The sequence below is a fragment of the Salvelinus alpinus genome, chromosome 5 (assembly GCF_045679555.1).
Source record: "Salvelinus alpinus chromosome 5, SLU_Salpinus.1, whole genome shotgun sequence".
NCBI classification, from domain to species: Eukaryota; Metazoa; Chordata; class Actinopteri; order Salmoniformes; family Salmonidae; genus Salvelinus; species Salvelinus alpinus.
Genome location: NC_092090.1, coordinates 54,708,138 through 54,729,098, shown reverse-complemented (window position 1 = coordinate 54,729,098; position 20,961 = coordinate 54,708,138). Strand labels below are relative to the sequence as shown.

Below are 20,961 nucleotides of genomic sequence, written 5' to 3'. Positions count from 1 at the left end.
AAATCTAAAAGGTAAAGAATTGAGTTCAGAAATATATTAATATTAAGAGTGATATTGACAAAAATACAGTATATACACATGAGATGAGTAAAGTAGTATGTAAACATTATTAAGGTAACTTATGTTCCATTATTAAAGTGGCCAGTGATTCTATGTTCATAAAGCAGCAGCCTCTTAACCTCTTGGCGCACAGATCGCTTTATGGATCATTTTCGTAAACATCCGCTGAATTGCAGAGCGCCAAATACCCAAAAATTACAAAAATCTTTTAATTTCATGAAATCACAAGTGCAATATACTAAAACGCAGCTTAGCTTGTTGTTAACCTCTTGAAGCTAGGGGGCAGTATTTTTATGTTTGGAAAAATAACGTTCCCAAAGTAAACGGCCTATTTCTCAGGCCCAGATGCTAGAATATGCATATAATTGACAGATTAGGATAGAAAACATTCAAAAGTTTCCAAAACTGTCAAACTATTGTCTGTGAGTATAACAAAACAGATTTTGCAGGCGAAAACCTGAGGAACTCCAACCAGGAAGTGCCTCTTATTTTGAAAAATCTCTGTTCCATTGCCTGCCTTTCCTCCATTTAAAGGGATATCAACCAGATTCCTATTCCAATGGCTTCCACGGGTTGTAAACAGTCTTTAGACATAGTTTCAAGCTTTTATTCTGAAAAATTAGCGAGATTTATCAAATCGCGTCAGTGGACTGCCAGATGTCCTTTGATTAGTTCATGCGCACGAAAGTGGTAGCTCGACATTTTCTTTATCTCTTGTATTGAATAGTTTACCGTCCGGTTGAAATATTATCGATTATTTATGTTAAAAACAACCTGAGGGTTGATTATAAAAACGTTTAAAAACTGCCTGCTTCTCATGCCCAGTTGCTTATATATATATTTGGATAGAAAACACTCTGAAGTTTCTAAAACTGTTTGAATGATGTCTGTGAGTATAACAACTCATATGGCAGGCAAAAACCTGAGAAAAAATCTGAGGTTTGTAGGTTTTCAACTCTTTGCCTATCAAAGATACAGTGGGATATTGGTCATATTGCACTTCCTAGGGCTTCCACTAGATGTCAACAGTCTTTAGAACCTTGTTTGATGCTTCTACTGTGAAGGAGGGGGGAATGAGGGCTCTTTGAGTCAGTGGTCTGGCAGAGTGCCATGAGCTGACCATGCGCGTTCACGTGAGAGAGTTAGCTAGCGTTCCATTGCATTTCTGAGACAAAGGAATTCTCCGGTTGGAACATTATTGAAGATTTATGTTTAAAAAATCCTAAAGATTGATTCTATACTTCGTTTGACATGTTTCTCCGAACTGTATTTTGACTTTTCGTCTGAATTTTTGCCTGGAACTGCCCGCGCGTCGTGAGTTTGTATTGTGTACTGAACGCGTGAAATAAAATGAGTTATTTGGACATAAATTATGGACTTTATGGAACAAATCAAACATTTATTGTGGTACTGGGATTCCTGGGAGTGCATTATGATGAAGATCATCAAAGGTAAGTGAATATTTATAATGCTATTCTGACATCTGTTGACTCCACAACATGGCGGATATCTTTATGGTTGTTTTGGGTCTGAGCGCTGTACAGATTATAGCATGGTGTGCTTTTTCCGTAAAGTTTTTTTGAAATCTGACACAACGGTTGCATTAAGGAGAGGTTTATCTAAAGTTCCATGTATAATACTTGTATCTTTTATCAATGTTCATTATGAGTATTTCTGTAAATTGGTGTGGCTCTCTGCAAAATCACCGGATGTTTTGGAGGCAAAACATTACTGAACATAACGCGCCAATGTAAACTGAGATTTTTGGATATAAGTATGAACTTTATCTAACAAAACATACATGTATTGTGTAACATGAAGTCCTATGAGTGTCATCTGATGAAGATCATCAAAGGTTAGTGATTAGTTGTGTCTCTATTTATGCTTTTTGTGACTCCTCTCTTTGGCTGGAAAAATGGCTGTGTTTTTCTGTGAATAGGTGCTGACCTAACATAATGATGTGTTGTGCTTTCATCGTAAAGCCTTTTTGAAATCGGACACTGTGGTGGGATTCACAAGTTTATCTTTTAAAATGGTGTAAAATACTTGTATGTCTGCGGGATTTTAATTATGAGATTTCTGTTTTGAATTTGGTGCCCTGCACTTTCACTGAACAAATTCTTATTTTCAATGACGGCCTTGGAACAGTGGGTTAACTGCCTTGCTCAGGGGCAGAACGACAGATTTTTACCTTGTCAGCTCAGGGATTTGATCCTGCAACCTTTCAGTTACTAGGCCAACGCTCTAACCACTAGGCTACCTGCCGCCCCTTTACCTCTCTAGGGTACGTGAGACGTTAGCGTCCCACCTCTTCAACAGCCAGTGAAAGTGCAGGGCGCCAAATTCAAAACAACAGAAATCCCATAATTAGAATTCCTCAACATACATGTATTTTACACCATTTTAAAGATACACTTGTTGTACATCCAGCCACAGTGTCCGATTTCAAAAAAGCTTTACGACGAAAGCAAACCAAACGATTATGTTAGGTGAGTGCCTATTCACAGAATAACACAGCCATTTTTCCAGCCAAAGAGAGGATTCACAAAAAGCAGAAATATAGATCAAATTAATCACTAGCATTTGATGATCTTCATCAGATGACACTCATAGGACTTCCTGTTACACAATACATGTATGTTTTGTTCGGTAAAGTTAATATTTATGTCCAAAAATCTGAGTTTACATTGGAGTCTTACGTTCAGAAGTCACAAAACATCCTTTGATTTTTCAGAGAGCCACATCAATTTACAGGAATACTCATAATAAACATGCTAAAAGATACAACAGTTATGCATGGAATTTTAGATGCACTTCTCCTTAATGCAACCGCTGTGTCAGATTTCAAAAAAGCTTTACGGAAAAAGCAAACCATGCAATAATCTGAGTCGGCGCTCAGAGCCCAATCAAGACACAAATATAGCCGCCATATTATGCAGTCTTTTGACATCTAGTGGAAGCCTTAGGAAGTGCAACATTACCAATATCCCAATGTATCTTCAATAGGAGCTGAGTTGAAAATATACCAACCTCAGATTACTCACTTCCTGGTTGGATTTTTTCTCAGGTTTTTGCCTGCCTGATGAGTTCTGTTATACTCACAGACATCATTCAAACAGTTTTAGAGACTTCAGAGTGTGTTCTATCCAAATCTACTATGCATATTCTAGCTTTTATGGCTTTGTAGCAGGCCGTTTACTCTGAGCATGCTTTTCATCCGGACGTGAAAATACTGCCCCCTACCCCAAAGAAGTTAAGAACAAATTCTAATTTAAAATGACATCCTACCAAAAGGCCTCCTGCAGGGATGGGGGCTGGGGTAAAAAATAATAATATAGGACAAAATAATATAGGACAAAACAGACGAGAAACAACACTACATAAAGAGAGACCTAAGACGACAACATAGCAAGCCAGCAACACTTGACAACAACATGGTACAAACATTATTCAACACAGACAACAGCACAAAGGGCAAGAAGAGAACAACAATACATGACGCAACGTAGCCACAACTGTCAGTAAGTGTGTCCATGATTGATTAATTGAATTAAGAGATAAAACTGTCCAGTTTGAGTGTTTTGTTGCAGCTCGTTCCAGTCGCTAGCTGCAGCGAACTGAAAAGACGTGCGACCCAGGGATGTGTGTGCTTTGGGGACTTTTAACAGAATGTGACTGGCAGAACGGGTGTTGGATGAGGGCTGTAGTAGATACCTCAGATAGGCGGAAGTGAGGCCTAAGAGGGTTTTATAAATAAGCATCAACCAGTGGGTCTTGCGACGGGTGTACAGAGATGACCAGTTTACAGAGGAGTATAGAGTGCAGTGATGTGTTCTATAAGGAGCATTGGTGGTAAATCTGATGTCCAAATGGTATAGAACATCTAGCCGCTCTCGAGAGCAACCTTACCTGCCGATCTATAAATTACGTCTCCGTAATCTAGCATGAGTAGGATGGTCATCTGAATCAGGGTTAGTTTGGCAGCTGGGGTGAAAGAGGAGCGATTACAATAGAGGAAACCAAGTCTAGATTTAGCTTTAGCCTGCAGCTTTGATATGTGCTGAGAGAAGGACAGTGTACCATCTAGCCATACTCCCAAGTACTTGTATGAGGTGACTACCTCAAGCTCTAAACCCACAGAGGAAGTCATCACACCTGTGGGGAGAGGGGCGTTCTTACCAAACCACATGACCTTTGTTTTGGAGGGGTTCAGAACAAGGTTAAGGGCAGAGAAAGCTTGTTGGACACTATGAACGCTTTGTTGTAGAGCGTTTAACACAAAATCCGGGGAGGGGTCAGCTGAGTGTACGACTGTGTCATCTGCATATAAATGGATGAGAGCGCTTCTTACTGCCTGAGCTATGTTGTTGATGTAAATTGAGAATAGCGTGGGGCCTAGGATCGAGTCTTTGGGTATTCCCTTTGGTGACAGCAGATGTTCTGACTTCATACACTGCATTCTTTGAGAGGGGTAGTTAGCAAACCAGGCCAAAGACCCCTTAGAGACACCAATACTCCTTAGCCGGCCCACAAGAATGGAATAGTCTACCGTATCAAAAGCGGTAAAACAACATTATAGAATAATACTTTATTTCAGTTGCCTTTGCTTTCTTGGGTACAGGAACAATGTTGGACATCATGAAGCAAGTGGTGACAGCAGACTGGGATAGGGAGAGATTGAATATGTCCATAAACACTCCAGCCAGCTGGTCTGCACATACTCTGAGGATGCGTCTAGGGATGCAGTCTGTGCCGGCAGACTTGCGAGGGTTAACACGCTTAAATGTCTTACTCATACGTCGGCCACGGAGAACGAGAGCCCACAGTCTTTGTGAGCGAGCCACGTCGGTGGCACTGTGTTATCCTCAAAGTGGGCGAAGAAGGTGTAGCTTGTCCGGTAGCAAGACGTCGGTGTCCGTGAGTGGTTTTCCCTTAGTAATCCGTGATTGTCTGTAGACACTTCCACATATCTGAGCCGTTGAATTGCAACTCCACTTTCTTTGTACTAACATTTTTCCTGTTTGAATGCCTTACGGAGGGAATAACTACACTGTTTGTTTTCAACCATATTCCCAGTCACCTTGCCATGGTTAAATGCGGTGGTTCACCCCTTCAGTTTTGTGTGAATGCTGTCATATTTCCACGGTTTCTGGTTTGGGTAGGTTTTAATAGTCACAGTGGGAACAACAGTCACCTTGTACATGTATACGCCAATGTTATTCTCATAGGCTACCCGGAACATATCCCAGTCCGCGTGATCAAAACAATCTTGAAGCATGGATTGAACCAGCATTGAAAAGACTTTAGCACGGGTACTTCCTGAGTTTTTGTCAATGTGTTGACAGAACTTCGGTAGTGTTTTCCTCAAATTTGCTTTGTTAAATCCCCAGCTACCATAAATGCAGCCTCAGGATATGTGGTTTCCAGTTTGCAGAAAGCCCAGTGTAGTTCCTTGAGGGCTGTCGTGGTATCGGTTTGAGCGAGAATATACACGACTAACCAAAGAGAATTCTCTTGGGAGGTAATACGGTCGGCATTTGATTGAGGTATTCTAGATTGGGTGAACAGAAGGACTTGAGTTTCTGTATGTTTTCATGAAAAACACACCACGCCTTTCTTCTTCCGGGAGAGTTCTTTTTTTCTGTCTGCACGATGTACTGAGAACCCAGCTGGCTGTATGGAGGCAACAGTATATCCCAAGTGAGCCATGATTCTATGAAACAGAGTATGTTACAGTCTCTGATGTCTCTCTGGACGGAGATCCTCGTCCTGAGCTCGTCTACTTTATTGTCCAAAGACTGAACATTAGCGAGTAATATACTCTGAAGCAGTTGATGGTGTGCACGCCTCCTGAGTCGGACTAGAAGTCCACTCCGAATACCTATTCTCCGCCAGCGGCATTTTGGAGCAGCCTCTGGGAGAAGTTCAATTGCCCTGGGGGGTAAGAACAAAGGATCCAATTTGGGACAGTCGTAATGCTGGTAAGTTACCAGCACACACAAAAAAACAGATTCACAGATTTCAAAAGCAATGTTTGACTGACCAATGTAGACATTTTCCAATACATGCAACTTAAAAGTTATATATATATATATATATAACATTTCCACCTGAAATCTTTTGGACATCAGCGCAAAGTTGAGGGAACCCCATTTGACTCAGAAAAGGATACCCATATGATAGGTAATATGTACAAACCTTGCAGAAATCCTATCCAACTGACAATCTCTTAGAAAAAAATATAAACTATTGGAATCAAGACTTAAAATATACTGATATAGGCACAAGATGGAGTGTTAGAACATAAACTAACAAAATTACAGTTAACGAAAATGTACTCTTAACCCAGTATAAACTAATGTATAGAATGTATTATACAAGAAACAAAATTCACAAATTCTAGAGCACAATGGCAGTGTCATGTCTTAAGTGTAAAACTAACAAGGTCTCAATAATTCATGCCTTCTGGGAGTGCTATAAAGTCCAAAAGTCATGGGCAGACTTAGAAAGTTGGCTATCAGAAGTTTTACAAAGACAGATTACAATTAAACTTACAATCAGCATATTTCAAGACATGGCACATGGGGGTGCGGTGAGATACACAATGGGGTGGACCATACTTTTCTGTACTTAAAAGCTGGAAATCAAATTATCCTCCATCACTATGCCAGTGGATGAATCAAATGTATATGTGTGCTACGAAGATAAATCTAACAGTTCGGTTTAAGGCCATATGGCATAGTGCTACAAACAATGGAATGTTCCAGGGGATGAAGGATGAGTGTGGTTGTGAGACATACCTCAACTAACCTGTACCCCTGCACATTGACTCAGTACCGGTACCTCCTGTATATAGCCTCGTTGTTATTTTATTGTTTAGTTAATATTTTCTAAACTCTATTTTCTTAAAACTGCATTGTTGGTTTATACATAGGCTTGTAAGTACCAACACCTGCATTTTCCTGGCATGGTTTATGTCCACTCAACTCTTTAGAGGGCAAGGTAAACGCCAATAAATACATAGCCATTTTGCGTGATCACCTGCAACCTATGGTGAATAATTTATATTCTGATGGGAGTGGTCTCTTCCAACATAATGCCCCCATCCACAGAGTGGTCACAATGGTTTGATGAGCATGAAAACGATGTAAACCATATGCCACGGCCGTCTCTGTCACCAGATCTCAACCCAATTGAACACTTATGGGAGATTCTGAAGTGGCACCTGAGAGTGTTTTCCTTTATCAACAAAACTATGGAATTTCTCGTGGAAGAATGGTATCGCATCCCTCCAATAGAGTTCCAGACACTTATAGAATCTATGCCAAGGCGCATCTATGCCAAAGCTGTTCTGGCGGTTCGTAGTGGCCTAACACTTGTTGCTGTTTCCTTTATTTTGGCAGTTCCCTGTACCATGTTCACCATTTTCGTTATCTCCCTCATATGGATTAACACAAAGCTCACAAGGCTTGTTAGCACAGGATTTGTTTCTCCATACTCTCCCTACTTACAGTGTCTCTCTGCGTCAGTCGTAGTCACTAATATTTCTAAGGCAACCACTTTTGTGAAACTACCTCACTGGGTGCGAGTCGCCATACCCATCGGAGAAGGTAAGTTGGGGAGGTTACAAAGGCAAGTTGATTCATACATGATATCACATTCTCCTTTAAAAACAAACAGTGTTCGTTTTACACTTAATTGTGGACAGCAGGCCTAATTCATTGAAAGTGAATATTTCATGGAAACATATTTTTTGAGATGACGATTAGGCTATCAAAGCAATATTTCTCAGGTTCATATTGGCTTCCCTAAGAAGAAGAGGTTTGATTCATTCAGTCAGGCAGATCTAAAGCAGTAACCTATAGTCAGGGCTCCAGGCTAACCTTTTTCAACTTGCAAAGCTTATTGTTATAATTGAAAATGTTGAACCTGCAAGAGATGCCATTTGAACTATATTTTAAAAAGTGTTTTCTGTATGATATTTACTGCCCTAACATGTAGATTTGTTTTAAGATAGTATTAACATGGACCATCAAGCTCTTCAATTATCTATGTTAGGATACTTTGGGGTATCAGAAACAAATGTGTAAAAATGATAAAAAAATATTTCAGCTGGCCTTTTTGTCATTATCTCAATAAAAGTGATAAAATAACACAAAGCTATAGAAATTTGGCATTACCTGATTTGATGTCTGAAGGAAGTATGCTTTGAAATTATTAAAATGGGTCTGAAGGTTATTGGAAAGTTTTAGGAAAACATCAGGGATCAGGCAATCTTTGTGTATGATGTCATGTTCTTTAGAGAATCAAATGATTTTCCCCAGTCATTCTGTGCGGATTTGTGACACTCCCTTCTAACGAGACCTGCACGGCTTGCGAGTGTCATAGAGGGAAACGGAAGACATGTACGTGAAAGTCTTAAGCTTTCATCATTGGGGTCATAATAGATAATAGCTCCAAATGTTCAAAGCTAGATACAATTGCAAGATTCTACACTGAAACTGCTCTGTTTGTCCCAGGATGGTTACGGTGTATAACCACAGTTCTATGAACTAAGCAATGCGTTCAGCTGATTGAGAGGAAAACAACTTGCACAACACATTCATTCACTGTGTGTGATCTTTCTTAGGAGAGAATAGGAGTGAAGATGATGATGATCCAGGATGGCCCCGTGCCCACCGGGGCGGACAAACCCCTGAGAATCACTGGGGATCCCTACAAGGTCCAGGTGAGTGAAGAGTGGGTGGGGTGCGGCTTCAGTCGACAGTCACGGTGCACACAGAATTATTTGCAGAAATCCTCACTTTTCAATCCAACACAGACCCTCCTCTCTTCATTCCAGTGAGGCTTTCTGTTGACAATTATTTAGACTATTTCTGATTTGTGATACAGATAATTTTGCACTTGAAAAAATGCATTAGGGGGTCACTTCACTCCTTTGTAGATCCCGTTATGGCATCTCAGTCACCTCTGGGATGTACCGTCACTTGAATCCCATTTTCTTCTCCCCTTCACAGCAAGCGCGGGAATTGGTGATAGAGATCATCCGCGACAAATACCAGGGAGACTTCCGCAGTGGCCGAAACGACTTTGCGTCAAGATTGGGTGGAAGTACTTTGGATGTAAGAATGCAATGTACAGGACGTCCAGTGAATGTCACAACCAATGACTATGGTGCCATTTTGAACACACCCTTGATGTTTGAGCTCACATGCTTCAGGCCAATCCCTCCCTTCAGGTGGCTGTACCCAGGTTTGCAGTGGGGATTGTCATCGGCAGGAGTGGCGAGATGATCAAGAAGATCCAGGAAGATTCCGGAGTGAGGATCCAATTCAAACCAGGTGTGTGCGTGTATTTCTTTTAACATATGTCAGATGTGTCATTTGAACGAAGGTTTCTCTTCTCTGTAGAGTTGGAATTATATTGGGGTATGCCATGTCTCTTATCGTACCATGACCAATTATATATGAGGAAAGGCAACTTTCTGTGTGTTGGTGTGTGGCTGTATCTGCTGTCAGTCACCACTGTTAGCTTAGTGTTGACCCTACTCCCTCCCACCAACAGATGATGGCATCAGCCCAGAGCGCATCGCCCAAGTGATGGGACAACCAGACAGGTGTCAGCACGCTGTCCAACTCATCAACGAGCTCACCCAAACAGCACAGGTACACACACACACACAGAGTGCAAGGTAACACTCAGAGCAAGGAACACATTGCACAGAACACACACATTATGGACAAGTAGAGTGCACACACAAACGCATCACAGCAAGCACACACACACACACACACACACACACACACACACACAAACCTCATGTGCCAAGCAAGCACACGTACCACTTGTGATTCTTATTTCCCAGTCAATTTATTTCCCACCAAGCTGCCTCTTGACCCATGGCTGCGTCCCGATGGCATGCTATTTCCTGCATTGTGCTCTGGTCAAAAATAGTGTACTACGTATGGAATAGGATGCCATTTGGGACTTGGGCCTATGTTGTCCTCGTCTCCTGGCGTGTATTGCTCAGGTGGCCATTACAAGAGAATTACCATTTAGATATGCAAATAAGATCTGCAACTCCTAGTCAAATACAGTTTACAGATATGTCATACCTTTGGTTGACTTTGTAGGCGCAGACGATATCAGGGTTGATAAGATATTGCATGGCATGTATTTTAATATATTGTTTGAAATGTCATATCAGAAGGACATTGTCAATAAATGTCACTCCATGCTTGGGTTAAGCACCCAAGGTATATCTGTACTAGCTGGTGAGTGTCTCCTTGCTGTATGTAAAAAGTTTTAATTTAATGTTGGATCATTATGTATCGCTGCACTCTATTCTCATTGTATTTATTGTCTGTAATTGTCTTGATTTGTACATTTGTCTATGCTTGATGATTTGTTTTAATGTATGCCACAAACAAAATTTCCCCATGGGGATAATAACGTCATTATCTTACGTGTGATTGGAGCAGGAACGTGATGGCTTTGGAAGCTCTGGAGGACCAAGAGGAAGGGGAAGAGGTCGCGGGGACTGGGGCATGGGCTCACCAGGGGGACTGCAGGAGGTCACCTACACGATACTTGCAGACAAGTGTGGTCTGGTGATCGGCAAAGGTAATGCAACTCAGTCCCTCAGTGCGTGAAGCAGCATAGAACCTCAGAGCTACAAACACAAGTGTACAGTGCATTCGGAAAGTATTCAGACCCCTTGACTTTTTCCACATTTTGTTACGTTACAGCCTTACTCTAAAATGGATGAAATAGTTTTTTTTCTTCATCAATCTACACACAATATCCCATAATGACAAAGCAAAAACAGATTTTTTGAAACCAAAATATCACATTTACATAAGTATTCAGACCCTTTACTCAGTACTTTGTTGAAGCACCTTTAGCAGAGATTACAGCCTCGAGTCTTCTTGGGTATGACGTTACAAGCTTGACACGTGTATTTGGGGAGTTTCTCCCATTCTCTGCAGATCCAAGCTCTGTCAGATTGGATGAGGAGCGTCGCTGCACAGCTATTTTCAGGTCTCCAGAGATTTTTGATTGGGTTCTAGTCTGGGCTTTGGCTGGGCCCCACTCAAAGACATTCAGAGACTTGTGCCGACCCGAAGCCACTCCTGCGTTGTCTTGGCTGTGTGCTTAGGGTCGTTGTTCTTTTGGAAGGGGAACCTTCGCCCCAGTCTGAGGTCCTGAGCGCTCTGGAGCAGGTTTTCATCAAGGATCTCTCTTTACTTTTCTCCATTCATCTTTCCCACGATCCTGACTAGTCTCCCAGTCCCTGCCGCTGAAAAACATCCCCACAGCATACTGTAATTCTCTCACCACCATGTTTCACCCTAGGGATGGTGCCAGGTTTCTTCCTGACGTGACGTTTGGCATTCAGGCCAAGGAGTTCAATATTGGTTTCATCAGACCAGAGAATCTTGTTTCTCATGGTCTGAGAGTCTTTAGGGGCCTTTTGGCAAACTCCAAGCTGGCTGTCATGTGCCTTTTACTGAGGAGTGGTTTCTGTCTGGCCACTACCATAAAGGCCTGGTTGGTGGAGTGCTGCAGAGATGGTTGTCCTTCTGGAAGGTTCTCCCATCTCCACAGAGGAACTCTGGAGCTCTGTCAGAGTGAACATCGGGGTCAGCTCTCTGACCAAGGCCCTTCTCCCCTGATTGCTCAGTTTGGCCGGGTGACCAGGTCTAGGAGGAGTCTTTGTGGTTCCAAACTTCTACCATTTAAGAATGATGGAGGCCATTGTGTTCTTGGGGACCTTCAATGCTGCAGAAATGTTTTGTTACCCTTCCCCAGATCTGTGCCTCGCCACAATCCTGTCTCTGAGCTCTACGGACAAATCCTTCAACCGCTCAAGCCGGTTGTTTCTCTGACGTCAACTGTGGGACCTTATATAGACAGGTGCCTTTCCAAATCATGTCCAATCAATTTAATTTACCACAGGTGGACACCAAGTTGTAGAAACACCTCTAGGATGATCAATGGAAACAGGATGCACCTGACATCAATTTCGGGTCTCATAGCAAAGGGTCTGAATATTTATCTAAATAAGGTATTTCTTTTTTAAATTAAAAAAAATCTAAAATCCTGTTTTTGCTTTGTCATTATGGGATGTTGTGTGTAGATTGATGAGGAAAATGTTTTATTTAATCAATTTTATATTAAGTCAAGGGGTCTGAATACTTTCCGAATGCACTATATGTCATTCAGAACACTGAAATGTCCGAAATTCACTTAATTGTATTGAACCATTGTAGAAAATATGGATTTCCTTTACCACGTGTTTTCTACTCATTTAGCACGATGCTGTAAATGTTGGAAGTGTTTTTGTACTTGTAGGCCTAAGCAACAGTTACCTGTTGGCCCCTTGCTTTTAAATTATTTTTTTTACTAACAACATGCCACTGACTTTGAGTAAAGCCAGAGTGTCTATGTATGCGGATGACTCAACACTTTTACATGTCAGCTACTACAGCGACTGAAATGACTGCAACACTTAACAAAGAGTTGCAGTTAGTCTCAGAATGGGTGACAAGGAATAAGTTAGCCCTAAATATTTCTAAAACTATAAGCATTGCATTTGGAACAAAACACTCACTAAACCTCAACTGAATCTTGTAATAAATCATGTGTCAATTTAGCAAATTGAGATGACTAAACTGCTTCTTGTAACCCTAGATTGTAAACTGTCATGGTCAAAACATATTGATGCAGTAGTAGCTAAGATGGGGAGAAGTCTGTCTATAATAAAGTGATGCTCTGCCTTCTTAACAACACTATCAACCAGGCAGGTCCAGTCGTGTGGTCAGGTGCCACAAAAAAGGACTTAGGAAAATTGCAGTTGGCGCAGAACAGGGCAGCACGGCTGGCCCTTGGATGTACACAGAGAGCTAATATTAATAGTATGCATGTCAATCTCTCCTGGCTGAAAGTGGAGGAGAAATTGACTTCATCACTACTTTTATTTATGAGAGGTATTGACATGTTGAATGCACCGAGCTGTCTGTTTGAACTACTGGTACACAGCTTGGACACCCATGCATACCCCACAACACATGCCCCCAGAGGTCTCTTCACAGTCCCCAAGTCCAGAACACTATGGGAGGCACACAGTACTACATAGATCCCTTGACTACATGGAACTCTATTCCACATCAAGTAACTGACTTAAGCAGTAAAAATTGATATAAAAAACACCTTATGGAACAGCTGGGACTGTGAAGCAACACAAACATTGGCACAGACACACACACACACACACACACACACACACACACACACACACACACACACACACACACACACACGATAACATACGCACTATACATACACATGGATTTAGTACTGTAGATATGTGGTAATGGTGGAGTAGGGGCCTGAGGGCACACAGTGTATTGTTAAATCTGTGAATGTAATGTTTTTAAAATTGTATAAACTGCCTTAATTTAGCTGGACCCCAGGAAGAGTAGCTGCTGCTTTGGCAGCAGTGCCTTAAAGTATTCACACCCCTTGACGTTTTCCACATTTTGTTGTGTTACAGCCTGAATTTACACTGAACATAAATATGAACTCAACATGCAACAATTATACTGAGTTACAGTTCATGTAAGGAAATCAGTCAATTGAAATACCTTCATTAGGCCCTAATCTAGGGATTTCACATGACTGGGAATACAGATATGTGTATATATAGGGGCATGGATCAGAACACCAATCAGTGTCTGGGTGACCACCATTTGCCTCATGCAGCGCAACACATCACTTTCGCATAGAGTTGATCAGGCTGTTGATTGTGGCCTGTGGAGTGTTGTCCCACTCCTGTGCGAAGTTGCTGGATATTGGCGGTACCTAGAACAACACTGTCGTACACGTTAATGCAGAGCATCCCAAACATCCTCAATGGGTGACATGTCTTGTTGGTATGCAGGCCATGGAAGAACTGGGACATTTTCATCTTCCAGGAATTGTGTACAGATCCTTGTGACATTTTTAACCTTTTTTTAACAAGGCAAGTCAGTTTAGAACAAATTCATATTTACAATGACTGCCTACCTCGGCCAAACCCGGACGACGCTGGGCCAATTGTGCACTGCCCTATGGAACTCCCAATCACGTCCGGATGTGATACAGCCTGGATTCGAACCAGGGACTGTAGTGACGCCTCTTGCACTGAGATGCAGTCTTCACTGACATTTTCAACCTCTCCGTGTCCGAGTCTGTAATACCAACATGTTTTAAGCAGACCACCATAGCGCCTGTGCGCAAGAACACTAAGGTAACCTGCCTAAATGACTACCGACCCGTAGCACTCACGTCTGTAGCCATGAAGTGCTTTGAAAGGCTGGTCTACATCAACACCCTTATCCCAGAAACCCTAGACCCACACCAATTTGCATACCGCCCAAACAGATCCGCAGATGATGCAATCTCTATTGCACTCCACACTGCCCTTTCCCACCTGGACAAAATAAACACCTATGAGAGAATGCTATTCATTGACTACAGCTTAGCGTTCAACACCATAGAGCCCACAAAGCTCATCACTAAGCTAAGGACCCTGGGACTAAACACCTCCCTTTGCAACTGGATCCTGGACTTCCTGACGGGCCGCCCCTAGTTGGTAAGGGTAGGTAACAACACATCCGCCAAGCTGATCCTCAACACATGGGCCCCTCAGGGGTGCGTGCTCAGTCCCCTTCTGTACTCCCTGTTCACTCATGACTGGACGGCCAGGCACGACTCCAACACAATCATTAAGTTTGCCTATGACACAACGGTGGTAGGCCTGATCACCGACAACGACGAGACAGCCTATAGGGAGGAGGTCAGAGACCTGGTCGTGTGGTGCCAGGACAACAACCTCTCAATGTGATCAAGACAAAGGAGATGATTGGATTACAGGAAAAAGAGGACCGAGCACGCCCCCATTCTCATCGACGGGTCTGCTGTGGAGCAGGTTGAGAGCTTCAAGTTCCTTGGTTTCCACATCACCAACAAACTAACATGGTCCAAGCACACCAAGACAGTCGTGAAGAGGGCACGACAAAACCTATTTCCCCTCAGGAGACTGAAAAGATTTGGCATGTGTCCTCAGATCCTCAAAAAGTTCTACAGCTGCACCATCTAGAGCATCCTGACTGGTTGCATCACTGCCTGCTCGGCCTCCGACCACAAAACACTACAGAGGGTAGTGCGAACGGCCCAGTACATCACGGGGGCCAAGCTTCCTGCCATACTGGGACCACTATACCAGGCGGTGTCAGAGGAAGGCCCTAAAAATTATCAAATACTCCAGCCACCCTAGTCATAAACTGTTCTCTCTGCTATCGCACGGCAACCGGTACCGGAGCACCAAGTCTAGGTCCAAGAGGCTTCTAAACAGCTTCAACCCCAAAGCCATAAGACTCCTAATCATCTAACATCTAATCAAATGGCTACCCAGACTATTTGCATTGCCCCCCCGCCCCTATTTTACACCGCTGCTACTCTCTGTTATCATCTATGCATAGTCACTTTTATAACTCCACCTACATGTACATATGCGCATATTGACTCTGTACCGGAACCCCCCTGTACATAGTCTCGCTATTGTTATTTTACTGCTGCTCTTTAATTACTTGTTACTTTTATCTCTTATTCTTATCCGTATTTTTTTAAACTGCACTGTTGGTTAGGGTCTCGTAAATAAGTATTTCACTGTAAGGTCTACACCGGTTGTATTTGGCGCATGTGACTAATCAAATTTGATTTGATTTATTAAACATAAGAATGAGTGTGAGTTTTTGTCACAACTCAGCTCGTGGGAAGTGACAAAGAGCTCTTATAAGACAAGGGCACAAATAATAATAATCAATAATCTTGCTCTTTATTTAGCTATCCTACATATAAAACCTTATTTGTTCATTAAAAAAATTGTGAATATCTCACCACAGGTTAATGAGAAGTGTGGGCTTGAAAGGATGCTCTTAACTCTGCAATGATGGGTTGTATTGGAGAGAGTCTGTCTTAAATCATTTTCCACACTCTCACATAGGTACGTGGTTGCAAAGGGCATCAGTGTCTTAACAGCAACATTTGCCAAGGCAAGAAACTCTGAGCGCAGCCCTGTCCAGAAATCTGGCAGTGGCTTCTGATTTAAATGTAATTTTCACAGAACCGCTTATTGCAATTTCGATGAGGGTCTTTTGTTCAGATATCAGTAAGTGGACTGGAGGCAGGGCATGAAAGGGATAACGAATCCAGCTGTTTGTATTATCCGTTTCGGGAAAGTATCTGCGTAATTGCGCACCCAACTCACTCAGGTGCTTCACTCTGTCACATTTTTCATTGTCTGTAAGCTTGAGTTCATTTGCACACAAAACATCATACAATGATGGAAAGACCTGTGTGTTGTCCTTGTTAACTTCTTATGGCTGCAATACTGTTAACGGGGTGATATGACAACAGCCAGTGAAAGTGCAGGGCGCCAAATTCAAACAACAGACATCTCACAATTCAAATTCCTCAAACATACATGTATCTTATACCATTTTAAAGGTAATCTTGTTGTTAATCCCACCGAAGTGTCCGATTTCAAATAGGCTTTACAGCGAAAGCACCACAAACGATTATGTTAGGTCACCGCAAAATCACAGAAAAACACAGCTATTTTTCCAGCCAAAGACAGGAGTCACAAAAAGCAGAAATAGAGATTAAATGAATCACTGACCTTTGATCTTCATCAGATGACACTCATAGGACTTCATGTTACACAATACATATACAGTGGGGCAAAAAAGTATTTAGTCAGCCACCAATTGTGCAAGTTCTCCCACTTAAAAAGGATGAGAGAGGCCTGTAATTTTCATCATAGGTACACTTCAACTATGACAGACAAAATTAGGGAAAAATATCCAGAAAATCACATTGTAGGATTTTTAATGAATTTATTTGCAAATTATGGTAGAAAATAAGTATTTGGTCAATAACAAAAGTTTATCTCAATACTTTGTTATATACCCTTTGTTGGCAATGACAGAGGTCAAACGTTTTCTGTAAGTCTTCACAAGGTTTTCACACACTGTTGCTGGAATTTTGGCCCATTCCTCCATGCAGATCTCCTCTAGAGCAGTGATGTTTTGGGGCTGTTGCTGTGCAACACGGACTTTCAACTCCCTCCAAAGATTTTCTATGGGGTTGAGATCTGGAATGCTTCTTACGAAGCCACTCCTTCGTTGCCCGGGCGGTGTATTTGGGATCATTGTCATGCTGAAAGACCCAGCCAAGTTTCATCTTCAATGCCCTTGCTGATGGAAGGAGGTTTTCACTCAAAATCTCACGATACATAGCCCCATTCATCCTTTCCTTTACACGGATCAGTCGTCCTGGTCCCTTTGCAGAAAAACAGCCCCAAAGCATGATGTTTCCACCCCCCTGCTTCACAGTAGGTATGGTGTTCTTTGGATGCAACTCAGCATTCTTTGTCCTCCAAACACGACGAGTTGAGTTTTTACCAAAAAGTTCTATTTTGGTTTCATCTGACCATATGACATTCTCCCAATCTTCTTCTGGATCATCCAAATGCTCTCTAGCATACTTCAGACGGGCCTGGACATGTACTGGCTTAAGCAGGGGGACACGTCTGGCACTGCAGGATTTGAGTCCCTGGCGGCGTAGTGTGTTACTGATGGTAGGCTTTGTTACTTTGGTCCCAGCTCTCTGCAGGTCATTCACTAGGTCCCCCCGTGTGGTTCTGGGATTTTTGCTCACCGTTCTTGTGATCATTTTGACCCCACGGGGTGAGATCTTGCGTGGAGCCCCAGATCGAGGGAGATTATCAGTGGTCTTGTATGTCTTCCATTTCCTAATAATTGCTCCCACAGTTGATTTCTTCAAACCAAGCTGCTTACCTATTGCAGATTCAGTCTTCCCAGCCTGGTGCAGGTCTACAATTTTGTTTCTGGTGTCCTTTGACAGCTCTTTGGTCTTGGCCATAGTGGAGTTTGGAGTGTGACTGTTTGAGGTTGTGGACAGGTGTCTTTTATACTGATAACAAGTTCAAACAGGTGCCATTAATACAGGTAACGAGTGGAGGACAGAGGAGCCTCTTAAAGAAGTTGTTACAGGTCTGTGAGAACCAGAAATCTTGCTTGTTTGTAGGTGACCAAATACTTATTTTCCACCATAATTTGCAAATAAATTCATTAAAAAATCCTACAATGTGATTTTCTGGATTTTCTTTTCTCATTTTGTCTGTCATAGTTGAAGTGTACCTATGATGAAAATTACAGGCCTCTCTCATCTTTTTAAGTGGGAGAACTTGCACAATTGGTGGCTGACTAAATACTTTTTTGCCCCACTGTATGTTTTGTTCGATTAAGTTCATATTTATATCCAAAAACCTCAGTTTACATTGGCGCCATGTTCAGAAATGCCTCCATAATATCCGGAGAAATTGCAGAGAGCCATGTCAAATATCATAAATACTCATCAAAAACTTTGATGAAAGATACATGTTTTACATAGAATTAAAGATACACTTGTTCTTAATGCAACCGCTGTGTCAGATTTCAAAAATCTTTACGGTAAAAGCACAATATTCAATAATCTGAGAACAGCGTTCAGCCACAAAAGGAAGCCATACAGTTACCCGCCAAATTGTGCAGTCAACAAAACTCATAAAAAGCATTATAAATCTTCACTTACTTTTGCTGATCTTCGTCGAAATGCACTCCCAGGACTCCCACTTCCACAAGATATGTTCGTTTTGTTAGGTAATGTCCATCATTTATGTCCAAGTAGCTACTTTTGTTAGCGCGTTTAGTACACAAATCCAAATGCTCGTGCGGGTCCAGCCGAACGTCGGACGAAAACTTCAAAAAGTTATATTACAGGTCGAAGAAACTTGTCAAACTAAGTATAGAATCAATCTTTAGATTGTTGTTATCATAAATATTCAATAACGTTCCAACCGGAGAATTCCTTTGTGTCTATAGAAGTAATGGAACGCAAGTTGATATCATGTGGAATGCGCGTGACCAGGACCTGGCTCTCTGCCAGACCACTGACTCAAACAGCTCCCATCCGGCTCAACATCACAGTAGAAGCTTCGTTCAACGTTCTACAGACTGTTGACATCTAGTGGAAGCCGTAGGAAGTGCAAACAGATCCATATCCTACTGTGATTTCAATAGGCGATGAGTTGAAAATCGACCAACCTCAGATTTCTCACTTCCTGGAGGGATTTCTTCTCAGGTTTTTGCCTGCCATATGAGTTCTGTTATACTACAGACATAATTCAAACCGTTTTAGAAACTTTAGAGTGTTTTCTATCCAATACTAATAATAATATACATATATTAGCAGCTATGACTGAGGAGCAGGCCGTTTACTCTGGGCACCTCTGTGCACCTTTCATCCAAGCTACTCAATACTGCCCCTGCAGCCATAAGAAGTTAATGCAGACAGAGAAGAACTCCAACTTGTTAATTATAGCCTCAATTTTGTCCCGCACATTGAATATACAGTTAGTCGAAAGTTTACATACACTTATGTTGGAGTCATTAAAACTCGTTTTTCAACCACTCCACAAATGTCTTGTTTACAAACTATGGTTTTGGTAAGTCGGTTAGGACATCTGCTTTGTGCATGACACAAGTAATTTTTTCAACAATTGTTTACAGACAGATTATTTCACTTATAATTCACCGTATCACAATTCCAGTGGGTCAGAAGTTTACATACACTAAGTTGACTGTGCCTTTAAACAGCTTGGAAAATTCCAGAAAATTATGTCATGGCTTTAGAAGCTTCTGATAGGCTAATTGACATCATTTGAGTCAATTGGAGGTGTACCTGCGGATGTATTTCAAGGCCTACCTTCAAACTCAGTGCCTCTTTGCTTGACATCATGGGGAAATCAGCTAAGACCTCAGAAAAAAATTGGAGACCTCCACAAGTCTGGTTCATCCTTGGGAGCAATTTCCAAACGCCTGAAGGTACCACGTTCATCTGTACAAACAATAGTACGCAAGTATAAACACCATGGGACCACACAGCGATCATACCGCTCAGGAAGGAGACGCGTTCTGTCTCCTGGAGATGACTGTACTTTGGTGCGAAAAGTGCAAATCAATCCCAGAACAACAGCAAAGGACCTTGTGAAGATGCTAGAGGAAACATGTACAAAAGTATCTGTATCCACAGTCAAACAAGTCCTATTTCGACATAACCTGAAAGGCCGCTCAGCAAGGAAGAAGCCACTGCTCCAAAACTGCCATAAAAAAGCCAGACTACGGTTTGCAACTGCACATAAGGACAAAGATCGTACTTTTTGGAGAAATGTCCTCTGGTCTGTTGAAACAAAAATAGAGCTGTTTGGCCATAATGACCATCGTTATGTTTGGAGGAAAAAGGGGGAGGCTTGCAAGCCAAAGAACACCATCCCCAACCGTGAAGCACAGGGGTGGCAGCATCATGTTGTGGGGGTGCTTTTCTGCAGGAGGGACTGGTGCACTTCACAAAATAGATGGCATCATAAGGATGGACAATTATGTGGATATATTGAAGCAACATCTTAAGACATCAGTCAGGAAGTTAAAGCTTGGTCACAAATGGGTCAAATGGACAATGACCCCAAGCATACTTCCAAAATGGCTTAAGGATAACAAAGTCAAGGTGTTGGAGTTGCCATCAAAAGCCCTGACCTCAATCCTATAGAAGATTTGTGGGCAGAACTGAAAAAGCGTGTGCGAGCAAGGAGGCCTACAAACCTGACTCAGTTACACCAGCTCTGTCAGGGGGAATGGGCCAAAATTCACCCAACTTATTGTGGGAAGCTTGTGGAAGGCTACTCGAAACGTTTGACCCAAGTTAAACAATTTAAAGGCAATGCTACCAAATACACTC

At 42.0% G+C, this 20,961-nt stretch overlaps 1 protein-coding gene across 4 annotated transcripts in view; it reads left to right on the top strand.

Moving 5' to 3' along the window:
- Positions 1 to 20,961, top strand: part of LOC139576349 (far upstream element-binding protein 3-like) — an 88,841-nt gene that overhangs the window by 41,669 nt on the left and 26,211 nt on the right. For all 4 annotated transcript variants that reach the window (XM_071402359.1, XM_071402358.1, XM_071402360.1 and 1 more), the window contains 5 exons: positions 8,690 to 8,788; positions 9,078 to 9,182; positions 9,299 to 9,401; positions 9,625 to 9,725; positions 10,542 to 10,683. In XM_071402359.1, the coding sequence (XP_071258460.1) occupies positions 8,690 to 8,788; positions 9,078 to 9,182; positions 9,299 to 9,401; positions 9,625 to 9,725; positions 10,542 to 10,683 (550 nt within the window). The remainder of the gene's footprint in view (positions 1 to 8,689; positions 8,789 to 9,077; positions 9,183 to 9,298; positions 9,402 to 9,624; positions 9,726 to 10,541; positions 10,684 to 20,961) is intronic.